At 48.4% G+C, this 12,594-nt stretch overlaps 1 protein-coding gene across 4 annotated transcripts in view; it reads left to right on the forward strand.

Moving 5' to 3' along the window:
- The first annotated feature begins 5,470 nt into the window (after window positions 1–5,470).
- Window positions 5,471–12,594, forward strand: part of PLEKHM2 (pleckstrin homology and RUN domain containing M2) — a 40,295-nt gene continuing 33,171 nt past the window's right edge. The window contains exons 1-2 of one of the 4 annotated variants that reach the window (XM_070384971.1): window positions 5,475–6,116; window positions 7,743–7,852. Coding sequence is in view for 2 of the 4 variants with exons in the window: in XM_070384969.1 (XP_070241070.1) it covers window positions 6,057–6,116 (60 nt within the window). In the remaining 2 variants the exon portion in view is untranslated. Of the gene's footprint in view, window positions 6,117–7,742; window positions 7,853–12,594 lie in introns of all 4 variants that reach the window. The other 3 variants (XM_070384969.1, XM_005888920.3, XM_070384970.1) reach the window with 3 other exon arrangements.

The following is a 12,594-nucleotide window of genomic DNA, read 5'->3' on the forward strand; positions in this document are numbered from 1 at the left end:
GAAGCTAACATTTAAACTGAGACCTGGCTGACAAGGAGGCTCCTGCCCTGTGAGGCTTTTAAAATATTTATTTGGCTGCACCAGGTCTCAGCTGCATCTTATGGGGTCTAGTTCCCCGACCAGGGGTCAAACCCAGTCCCTGTACTGGGATCATGGAATCCTACGCACTGAACCACCAGAGAAGTCCCCAAGGTGAGAATCTTGGGTGTATTGCATCAGGCTAGGCTGAGGGAACAAAGAGGCCAGAAATTCTAGTAATTTATTACAAACCAAGTTTTAATCTTGCCTGTGCTATCTAGTCCAAACAGGTGTTCCTGGTTGATAGATCTCATCCAGGCAGTGCTCAGGGAACAAGGCTCTTCTCTCATAAGTCTGACATCCCCTTGGCTTCATCCTACTTGGTGGAAGAAGAACACGGAGGAGGAAGTGGATCACTTTATTTCTGTTCACATGCCCTGGGAGAGAACTTGATAATATTGTCATGCCTTCCGTAAGGAAGGCTGGGCAATACACCAGCACTGCCTGGCTACAGTGCTGTCACTGTGGAGCAAGCAGTTCTGGATGAACAGCCCAAGGCCTCTGCCACACTGGGGAAGAGCTTTCCCAGCAAAGGCCCTGAGATGTGAACACACAAGCTTGTGTAAGAAGCAGAAGGTTGGCGGGGGCGGGCACACACCAGCGGACAGATTGGAGATGAGTCAGAGACAGGCTGAATCAGATCAGCTCTGGCTTTGGAGGCCTGAGAAGAGAATGGATGTTATTCCAAATGCTCTGATGAGAAGCTGTTGGAGGCTCTGAAGCAGGGAGGTTGAATGACATCTCAGTTTTCACCAACCCATCTTGCTGGTGGGACAATAAGGAGGAAGGGACAGAAAGTTTAACTTTTTTTTCAGCTCGAACAACGTTAATTCCCTGCCCCAGGGATTGAACCTGGATCCACGGTAGTGAAAGTGCCAAGTCCTAACCACTGGACCGCCAGGGACTTCCCAGGTGTTCAACATTTTAAAATAACGCCCCCTAGATTTAAAGTTGCCTTGTGTTAGCTTACCCAGTCCTAGAGTTGCAGATTGTCTGCACGTGCAGGTACCAGAGTTAAGGTATGGGAACCTGGACCATCGCTGTTTTTTACAATTAGTCCCTTCTGTTCCCTTCTTAGACAGAGAGCAACTTCACAAGCCTAATGGCCAAGGAAATATTTACCCCCTCCTCTAGGAATATAAATATATTTGCCTTGAGTTGGGGGGAAGGGAGGAATTGGTCCCTTAAACCATCTTCCACTTTTTTTTTTAACAGTCTTGTCCAATTGTCTTTTAAGGCTATAGTTGCTGGAATTTTTTTCTGTTCCCTCTCTCAGGCAGTGCACACCTGGAAAGAAGAGCAGAGGAGCCCTGGCAGTCCAGGTCTGTGGTTCTTCTATGATCTTGCCTGCCTTCCCAACTTCTTCCTCATCCGACAGTGTTCGGCAGTATATTTAGGTGCAGACAATATTATTTAAAAAAAGAAAAGATCATTTTTCCTGTGTCACTGGTTTGGAAACTAAGATTTTCCCAGGGCCCTAGAGTGACTCAGTTGAGGCTTTTGACTCTGGATGCCTCAGAGTCTCATGCCCTTTCCACATGATCAGTAAAGTCTTGTGTAATAAATGAATAAGTTTCAGTTTTGAACTTGAATGACTCCCAATAAGAGGATGGACAGGCACCCTCTCTTTGTTCTCTGTCTTTTCACAGGCAAAAATGGATTCCATATTTGAGCTCTGGTGCAAGCATGCCTGCTCAGTTGTGTCCAACTCTTTGCCACCCCATGGACCGTAAACCACCAGGTTCCTCTGTCCGTGGGATTTTCCCAGCAAGAATACTGGTGCATGCTAAATCGCTTCAGTCACTTCCAACTCTGCAACTCTATGGACTGTAGCCCACCAGGCTCCTCTGTCCATAGCATTCTCCAGGCAAAAATACTGGGGTGGGTTGCCATGCCCTCCTCCAGGGGAATGGGATGCCATTTTCTCCTTCAGGGGATCTTCCCAACCCAGGGACGAACCTGCATCTCCTGCTTTGGCAGGCGGATTCTTCACCACTGAGCCACCTGGGCCTAGGCCAATTATCTGCATGTGGACACACACACACTGGACCCCCTCCCTTTTCCTGCAAGAAGTCTTAAGAGGCTAAAATCTACCTCACTTCTCCCATCCATTCACATACCTATACAAGCCTAAGGAATTTGCTAGGTAGTAAGGCTGTAAGTTCCTCCTGAATGTTGTCAAAAATTGAATCTGACCATTCCTCAATGCATGAAGATAGAAACAAGCCAGAAATGCCACCGCCTTCATCAGGCCTTTTAATAACAAGTGATAATAACACCTTTTGAAGCTGTCATGTGCCCAAGCCATGAGTAAACTTCATAGGAAGGTGGCACCCAGAAGAAGATGCTGCCTGGATGGTGGCTTGTTATTATTAAAAGGAGGGAGGAATCTCAAAGCTAGCTCATTCCTTGCTGTGGGCTGAATAGATTCTCAGAAGCTGGAGTTGCATCAGACAAGTTGGGGCCTGTAGGCACCCAGTCCGGGTGGAGTGGGAAGGCAGTCCAGCAAAGCTACTAGACCAACAGGTCATCCGAGCCAGCTTTCCTCCTACTTGCCGCAAACACCTCTGGACACCAAGTTCTTTCATTCCAAATTCAAAGTAATGCTTCCTCTGCCTCCAGGTTTTTCTTCACCTGTCCAGTGACTGCAGCCTCAATCCCCACCTGTCATTCTGCCCTCTTCTATGCTCTACAGAGGCTGTTATCTCCTATTTTCCTGAACTCAGAAAATACCCTGGGTTTAGGGATTTTGCTTCTTTCTCTAAAGAGTTAGACCAAGTCCCTGTAGGATTACCTCCTAGAATTGTTGTTCAGTTGCTCAGTTGTGTCTGACTCTGCAAGCCCATGGACTGAAGCATGCCAGGCTTTCCTGTTCTTCACTATTTCCCAAAGCTTGCTCAAACACATGTGCATTGAGTTGGTGATACTATCTATCGCATCCTCTGTCGCCCTCTTCTCCTCCTGCCCTCAATCTTTCCTAGCATCAGAGTCTTTTCCAATGAGTCAGCTCTTCTTATCAGGTGGCCAAAGGACTGGAGCTTCAGCATCGATCCTTCCAATGAATATTCAGGGTTGATTTCCTTTAGGATTGACTGACTTCATCTCCTTGCTGTCCAAGGGACTCTCAAGAGTCTTCTCCAGCACCACAGTTCGAAATCATCAATTCTTCAGTGCTCAGCCTTCTTTATGGTCCAACTCTCACATCCATACGTGACTACTGGAAGAAATATAAAGAGATCTTTGGCTCAGAAAAGGGTACAAATGGTTTCCGGGCTCCACCATTTGCTTTATGATTTTAGGCAAATTACCCTTGTCCCTCAATTTCTTCACCTGTACCAGAAATGTTATTCAAGGATTTGTGAGACAAATGTATGGAAAGCACTTAGCTCAGCTCATGGCACACGGTCAGTACTCATCACTTTTCATCATCATCATTGGTGGTATTAAGAACTCTTGTCCTTGATCCTGATCCTGCGGTGGTAATAAAACACAGCAATCTGTTTCTCCCTCCTTTTCCTTGGCACATACTTTTTACCCCCTTATCCAGTCTCATAAAAACCAAAAAAAATAACTATTACGATCTTGGGTCTCTCCTGGGAAACTGAGGGATGGAGAGGTATCATTTTTATGTGTATTAGGCGGAGTCCAGCTAGGATAGGCTGTACAGTCAGTGTTTCTAATCAGTGTTGGAGTGACTGAGAGGCTGAGGGAGGGGCAGCCTGAGGAGAGAAGAGTGAAAATCAGACACCTGTAGCTGAGAATTGGGGTATCTTGAGAGTAAAAAGGGTGCCAATCATCTTACAATATATACTTACATCAAATCACATCATATACCTGAAACTAATATATGACATATTTCTCAACTTATAAAAAGTGAAAAAAAATACAATGAATATATATTGACCAAAAAAAAAAAGAATAGAAAGGAACTAATGAATGTATCAGGAATATACTTACTTGCGGACCAAATGAATGAGTGAGCCAGGTAGGGCTCTGAGAACTCTAAAGTGTAAGTGGCTTGCTTCAAAATACGAATTTGGAGAGGCGGGTGTGTGGGGAGAAGGGGAATCGTTATGGTGGGCTTCGGGGCTGAGGCTGTTAGGTCCTCAGGACATGTGGACCAGCTGAAGAAGTGGGATAAGGGTGAGAACAGGCAAGGGCTTCGGGACTGAAGATGAAGTTGAAAGGAGAGAGTGTTTTGGGGGTGGGGAGGAGCACCGAGGACCCGGAGTGGCCTAAAAGTTGGAGACTGGGCTGTGAGGGTGGGGAACCCTGGGCTGGTGAGGGCCAGTTGGCAGGGGTCTATGGGCAGGTCCGGGAGGGGGTCTCCATGCTGCCCAAAGCCAAGGGGCCTGGGTTTCTGGGCTGAGAGCCGGGGTCTGAGCTTTGAGGGGTCTCGACTGTGTGGATCACAATCAACTGTGGAAAATTCTGAAAGAGATGGGAATACCAGACCACCTGACCTACCTCTTGAGAAACCTGTATGCAAATCAGGAAGAAATAGTTAGAACTGGACATGGAACAACAGACTGGTTCCAAATAGGAAAAGGAGTACGTCAAGGCTGTATATCGTCACCCTGCTTATTTAACGTATATGCAGAGTACATCATGAGAAACGCTGGGCTGGAAGAAGCACAAGCTAGAATCAAGATGGCCGGGAGAAAAATCAATAACCTCAGATATGCAGATGACACCACCCTTATGGCAGAAAGTGAAGAGGAACTAAAGAGCCTCTTGATGAAAGTGAAAGAGGAGAGTGAAAAAGTTGGCTTAAAGCTCAACATTCAGAAAACTAAGGAAAAAAAAGAAAAGAAAACTAAGATCATGGCATCTGGTCCCATCACTTCATGGGAAATAGATGGGGAAACAGTGGAAACAGTGTCAGACTTTATTTTTGGGGCCTCCAAAATCACTGCAGATGGTGATTGCAGCCATGAAATTAAAAGACACTTACTCCTTGGAAGGAAAGTTATGACCAACCTAGATAGCATATTAAAAAGCAGAGACATTACTTTGCCAACAAAGGTCCATCTAGTCGAGGCTATGGTTTTTCCAGTGGTCATGTATGGATGTGAGAGTTGGAATGTGAAGAAAGCTGAGCGCTGAAGAATTGACGCTTTTGCACTGTGGTGTTGGAGAAGACTCTTGAGAGTCCCTTGGACTGCAAGGAGATCCAACCAGTCCATTCTGAAGGAGATCAGTCCTGGGTGTTCTTTGGAAGGAATGATGCTAAAGCTGAAACTCCAATGCTTTGGCCACCTCACGCGAAGAGCTGACTCATTGGAAAAGCCTCTGATGCTGGGAGGGATTGGGGGCAGGAGGAGAAGGGGACGACAGAGGATGAGATGGCTGGATGGCATCACCGACTCGATGGACATGAGTTTGGGTGAACTCCGGGAGTTTGTGATGGACAGGGAGGCCTGGCGTGCTGCGACTCATGGGGTCGCAAAGAGTCGGACACGACTGAGCGACTGAACTGAACTCAACTCAACTGGGGCTAAGGAAGGGGAGGCTACCGGTGGCCTCTGGCGGGCGGGGGAGGGGTCTCCAGGTCCCGGGGGTCCGACCGGAGGGTCCTCCCCCGGGCGGGAAGGGCCTCCAGGGTCTCTGAGGAGGGGCCGGGGCGCCTGGGCCTGGAGGCCAAGGGGGTCTCCCAGTCCCCGGTTTCCCCGGCGCGACGCGGCGCCGGAGTCCCAGCCCGACCGTCGGCCTAGGCGCCGCCCCGCCTGACATCAGTTCCTGCCGCCGCCGCCGCCGCCGCCGTCGCCGCGCACAGCCTCCTTCCCCGCCGGCCGCGCTCCGGAGCCGCCGGGCCGCGGCGGAGCGAGGGGCCGGGCGAGGCGAGGGCCGGGCGGCGGGCGCCGGGCCCCGCGGCCGGCACGACGGAGCCCCCGCACGGCCGGCGGCAGCGGTTGGCGACGGCCCCGGGGCCCCGGCGCGGGAAGCGGCGGCGGCGGGGCGGCGGCGGCAGCGGCGCCATGGAGCCGCGGGAGGTGAAGGACCGGATTCTGGAGAACATCTCGCTGTCGGTGAAGAAGGTGAGTGTGGCCTGCCCGCCCCGGCCCGGGCCCCAAGGCCAACCCGGCCCGTCCGGCTCGGGCCCTCGACCCCACCCAGCGCCCCCTTCTTTCCTCGGGTCCCTCGCCGGGGTCCTTCCTGTCACCGGGGCTCAGGACACCGCCCTTCCCCTCCGCGACCCCGGGGACGAGAAGCCGCCGGGAGCCCGGGGACGATGGAGAAGAAGCCCGGGCGGCTCACGTGAGCGCCGCTGCCTCTGAGCTATTTTTACAGAACAAAGTTGAGGTCAGCGTCCTGGGAGCTTCCACATAGCCAGGCCCAGGGGCCCTGCGTCACTTAGAGGGGCTGCCACTCGCCAGGACCCCCTCCTCTGAGCGTAGTGGCAAAAAAGCTCTGGGAGGGCCCCACCTGCCGCGCATCTCTGGGCAGCATCGCTGCATCCTCCATCCGCCCTGTGCCTGCATCTCGGGGAGTCCGCAGTCAGGGTGACGGCCCGTGACAAGCAGCTTCCAGCCTTCCCAGTTCGGGGTGACATTGCCTCTGGTCCTGGGAAGTTTCTTGAATAATCTTGCCCAAGGATGGCAGTTTAGAAGAGGCTCACTTCGGAGCTTTGATTGAGAACTAAAGTACTTTGCATTTTGGACAGAGACCTATAGAACTTGGTGACACCGGTGTATGGTGCTCCCTGCAGGAGAGATCAATGTCCCAATTCCAAGTGGAGAAAAAAATATGACCTATTAAAGGCATATATTAATAACTATCTGTTTGAAGAAGTCAGCTCATCTGAGAAAGGGTCCCCATGCCAAAAGGTAGGATTCATGTTCACTTAAAACCAAACCAGAATTGACCATCATTTGAGGAATATTGTTGGAGTGTTTTCCTAATTTGACTTCCTAGTTCACCCTATAGTCTCAGAAACTGGGGTAGGTTGTGGGGGGATGATGTGAGGGGTAAAAGAAGGCTCATCAGATTGATTACTTCCAAAATGAAGAGAATTCATTAAATGAACCATTATGTTTAAATAATCATGTTCCCCTCTATCCCCACTTAAATTCCTCAAAAGCAACATAGACCAGCAATTTTACCGTTCATAAAGATCGATGTGGCTTAAAAAGAAAAGGAGATTCAAAATGTGCTCTTACTATAATGTTCCTCTAAAAGTAAAACTAAAAGCAGCATTGTAGACATCTGACAAAGTTTTAGTTTTCCTAACTTTGCTTATGCAGTAGGGCATTGTTTTTTGCTTACTCAAGGAGTGTAGGATGAGCAAATACTTTGTCTAAAAGCAATCCATCTTTGGCAATGAAGACAAAAGAAGACAATTGACCTTTCTAATCTAATCTGGGCTGATTGTGGCTTCAGGTAGGCACCTTTCTAGTCTAATCTGGGCTGATTGTAGCTTCAGGTAGGCCACACATTTTGATTTTCAATCTCTAATTTACGAATAAATGGGGAAAGTCCGGGTAGAAGGAGGTTGGACATGTGCATCAGCATGAATCTTTTGAGAGCAGGGATCTACTCTGTAAATCAGCCTGCCACTTACGAAAGAGTTGGGTGTGTTGGCCAAGATTCTTATCATTGTATGTGCTTGGACAAGCATGACAAGAAGGTATGTCACACACTAGAAACTGGAAACTTGTCCCCAGGTACATCACAACAGGAGGCATGGCGAGTGTCATGTTTAAGAACATGGATTCTGAAGTCTGGCGGCCTGGGTTCAATCCCGCCCTGCCGATGAATAACCGTGTAACCTTAGGTAGGTTCCTTACCCTCTCTGTGCCTTGGTTTCTCATCTATAAAGCAGGGATAGAATCAGGGCTCTTGGGAGTATTTGTTGAGAGTCTGTGTGTAGAGTGTTTAGCCTGGTGCTTAACCCAGTCTTCAAAAGTTGTCTTAGTCTGTTTGGGCTGCTAAAGCAAACCACCAAAGACTGGGGGGCTTATAAAACAACATAAATTTATTTGTCATGATTCTGGAGGCTGGAAGCCTGAAAATACTGAGTCCCAGCATGATGAGGTTCTGGATTTCCCTCGTGGCTCAGACGGTAAAAAATCTGCCTGCAGTGCAGGAGACCTGGGTTCGATCCCTGGGGTCGGGAAGATCCCCTGGAGAAGGGAATGGCTACCCACTCCGGTATTCTTGCCTGGAGAATCCCATGGACAGAGGAGCCTGGCAGGAGGAGCCTTACAGTCCATGGGGGTGGCAAAGAGTCTTACATAACTGAGTGATTTATCAACAACAAAAAAATGGTGAGGGCTGTCTTTATGGCTGAAGACTGCTGACTTCTCCCTGTGCCCTCACATGATTTGGGGGGAGGGAGCTCTCCTTGGTCTCTTATAAGAGCTCTAATCCCATTCTTGAGGGCTCCACCTTCAGGACCTAATCACCTCCCAAAGGCCCCACCTCCTAACACCATCACATTGGTGGTTAGAATTTCAACATCTGAATTTGGGGAGGGGCGTACATTTGGGCAGGAGGAGAAGGGGGCGCAACAGAGGATAAGATAATTGAATAGCATCACTGACTCAATGGACATGAGTTTGAGCAAACTCCGGGAGATAGTGAAGGATGGGGAAGCCTGGTGTGCTGCAATCCCTAGCGTCACAGAGAGTCAGACACTACTAAAAAGCAAATACATTCAGTGTGTAGCATAAGTGGTCGCTTCTTCTGTTTGTTTGTGGTCAGGCAGTTCTTCACTTTTACAGGGTCTGAAGATGGCTGAAGGCCTAAGCACCTAAATATTGCTATGTATCATTTAGACTTGTTACCCATTTCCTTTGTATGTCGTGTTTCAGAAAACTATTTTGATTCTCACACATGAAGGGCATTTGGTTTTCTGAGTCAGAGTATCTGCTTCTAATAGGAATCAGTTCAGCTACAGTGGTAGGCTTTGAGGGCTCACAGTCTTGGGGTCAGATTTGACCTTGAACATCAGTCTCACCTTCATTTTTATATGTCACCATGAGAGTTGCTTTGCTTTTTCTTCCATGCTACCTCTGGTAAGATGGTCTGACCCGTCCTTTTTAAGGATGTTTCATGAATAAAATGAGGTGTGGGTTTCTGCAAAAAAAAAAAAAATCCACATGTGTAAGCTATATTTACACAGGATATTTGAGAACTTTTTATTGAAATAGAATATACCTATACTTCTAAACATACAGTTGAATGGGTTCTCACAAAGTGAGCACATCCATGTATCCAGCACCTACGGCAAGAAACAACCATAGCCATCACCCCAGAAATGATGCCTCCAAGCGCAACCACTCTCCCTAAGCAGCATTGTTGTTCAGTCACTCAGTCGTTTCCAACTCTTTGAAATGCCATGGACTGCAGTACACCAAGCTTCCCTATCCTTCACTATCTTCCAGAGTTTTCTCAAACTCATGGCCATTGAGTTGGTGATGCCATCTAACCATCTCATCCTCTGTTGCCCCCTTCTCCTCCTGCCCCCAATCTTTCCCAGTATCAGAGTCTTTTCCAGCGAGTCAGCTCTTCGTATGAGGTGGCCAAGTTATTGGAGCTTCAGCATCAGTCTTTCCAATGAATATTCAGGGTTGATTTCCTTTAGGATTGACTGGTTTGATCTCCTTGCTGTCCAAGGGACTCTCAAGAGCCTTGTTGAGTTCAACTGTTCTCACATCTAGATTTTGTGATGCTGAACATGCCCTGTAACACGAGAGATGCAGTAGCTGATATGAAGGCAGGATTTGTGGGGGTAGGAGAGAACTGGAGAATTTAATAGTTGGCACAGGTAAATGACAATGATAACAATGAAAGGCACGTTCCTTATGAAACGTCTCAGGTGCAGATGATAAAGCTTGTGGTTGCCAATTTGTTAACAGCTAAAGAGAGACGTCCAAGTCAAAGGCAGTGTTAGCATTTTGAACTGGCGTGTGGTCTATTAAGTAGCATCTTCTCCAGGGGAGGGGAGGCTGTGGTTTTCATGAGAGTTTTGTTTTGTTTCTGAGGAGCATGTCTGTTGCATATGCTTGCAGTCTGAGCAAAGGTTCTGTGCTGTCGAAGGCAGTTTTTACCCTCCAACAGTTCATATATTGATTGGAGGAAGAATTTTAACCAGGTGAAGAATTAATCACCAGGAGAAGAAGCTTCAGAGAAGGCGAGCTTGTACAGAGTCTTGACAAATCAGTAGAATTCAGAGACAGAGAAGAAGTGAGCATTTAAGATAGAAAATAGTGGGCATTTAACGTCCCCAAGGATGAGATGGTTGGATGGCATCATCAACTCAATAAGCAAACTCCAGGAGATAGTGAAGGACAGGGAAGCCTGGTGTGCTGCCCTTCATGGGGTTGCAAAGAGTTGGACACAACTGAGCGACTGAACAAAAACGACAAAGTATCCCAAGGCAGCAGGGATGTCCCGGTGGTCTTCTGAGGACAATGAGGAGACATACCAGTCTCAAGAGTGCTGAGAGTTCCCTTCACTATGGCTGGAAAGTGCTTTCCGTGGAAGCTGTCCAGCATGGTGGCTCCAAGCGCAAGTTTCAGAGCACGCAGACCTCGCTTGGGGTTTGAATTAGATTTGTCACTGACTCTGTTGACCCTGGCAAATCACTGGACCTCATTTAGCCTCAGCAATCAGAACCTACTCACAGTTCTAATGAGAATTAAATTGCAGGAGACGATACACTCAGACCAAAATATCCTAGAGCACAGTATCTTGCACATAACAAGGCCTGACTAAGATATTAGCTACCGCTAGCACTGGCAAGTGTCTGTGTGAACCCTGCCGTTTTTTCTCTGGGGTAGTTTTCTAAGTCTTACACTACACTTCTGTTTCTTCACACTCACGGTTTGTCAGACTTTTTCCTCAAAGGCCAGATGGTGAATATTTTCAGCCCATGTGGTCTTTGTCGAAACTCTTCAGTTCAACTCAAAAGCAGCCACAGACAATCCATACATGTATGGGTGTGGCTGTGTTCCCCTAAGCCTTTTTTGCATATACAGGTTGCAGGCTGGATTTGGCGCAGAGCTACTATCTGTGCACAGAAATATCCTCCCTAGGGTAGACTGGGGATCATGTTCAGAGAAATTGGTGTGATGGCTGGTTCCATATAGTTAATGAAATCTGTATTGTCACTGGATTTTTGCACCATGCCAGGTTTGTGGAACCAATGCAGTCACTCCCGTAAATACTACCGGATGTCCATGTAATCCTGACTTTCAAAAACTTTTGCTGATCGCCTTCTGTCCTAAGTGCCCTTGGCCCTAAAAGGGTAGAAGCGAGCACAGCAGACAAGATCTGTGGAGTGGATATTCCAGTAGGAGGGGAGAGTGATACATTAGCAGACAAAGCAATTCAAGGGCTTTCCCGGTGGCTCAGCTGGTAAAGAATCTGCCTGCCAATGCAGGAGATGAAAGCGATGTAGTTTTGATCCCTGGGTCGGGAAGATGCCCTGGAGAAGGAAATGGCAACCCACTCCAGTATTTTTGCCTGGGGAAATCTCATGGACAGAGGTGCCTGGCAGGCTACAGTCTGTGGGGCTGCAAAGAGTCGGACCCAACATAGTGTGCATACACACAAACCAATACAAAGACCTTCTGGTTGTGATGTGGCTTGAAGGCCAGGCAGGATAAGGTGGTGAGCAGGAGGGATCTGCTGGAGGGAATGGGAGGGTGGGGGGGCAGTCAGGGAAGACTTGCCTCAAGAGGTAACATGACTTGCGGGAGGGACACTGACTGGGATGGTTGAGTGAGACCTTAGCTTAGGAAAACGAGTAGTTGTGTTTTTAAAAAACACACAAATACCTCAGAAGTGTATAAAATAAAAAGTAAGTGGCCCCAGTTCTCTACCTCCTCAGCTTCAATTTGGATCGCCTTAAACAGGGTGAATAAATGAATTTTAATGAAGTAACCCCTCTTTGAGAGAATGTTCCCGGGCTGGGACACCCTTCTCCTGCAGAGGACGGGCCAAGTCCCCACCGCCCTCACTCTGGGTGGATTGCCCCTCTGGGGTGGGCTCTGAATGGCCTTCTATTTCTGGCCAGACACACACCCTGTGCAGAGCAGGGGTCTCCCAGTTGGGGTCTGCAGATACTGGTCTTAGAGCTACAGCTGTTCAACCTCGCCTGGCCATGCAGCTGGCTCCGGTGGTGAGGCTTGTGTCATTCCTGTTTTCCACTCCTCCAGAGAGGTTAGATCTGCTTATACATTAAAAATGAGCTCGAGCATGTCATTCCCAGAGTGGGCCTGGTAGTTAGATCTATATGGGGAAAAACCCTTAAGAGTTTGAAAATCTTAAGCATTCTGAAAACCCCTAATGACCTGAGTCACCCTGGCAAAGAGCTTAATAAAATAATAAATATCCACACACACATTTTATAAACAGAAATGCTAAGGGCTCCCCGTCCCCTGTCCGAGTCCTGAGGTCACTGGTAGCTGTCTCTCTGCTCCTGTCCTCTCTCACAGCACAGAGGCTCCCTGAAGAGGGTGGGAGGGGCCTATGGGCCCGCAAGCAGGAACCACTTAAGTGTACCCCTGA

Source organism: Bos mutus, chromosome 16 (genome assembly GCF_027580195.1).
Source record: "Bos mutus isolate GX-2022 chromosome 16, NWIPB_WYAK_1.1, whole genome shotgun sequence".
Classification (NCBI taxonomy): domain Eukaryota; kingdom Metazoa; phylum Chordata; class Mammalia; order Artiodactyla; family Bovidae; genus Bos; species Bos mutus.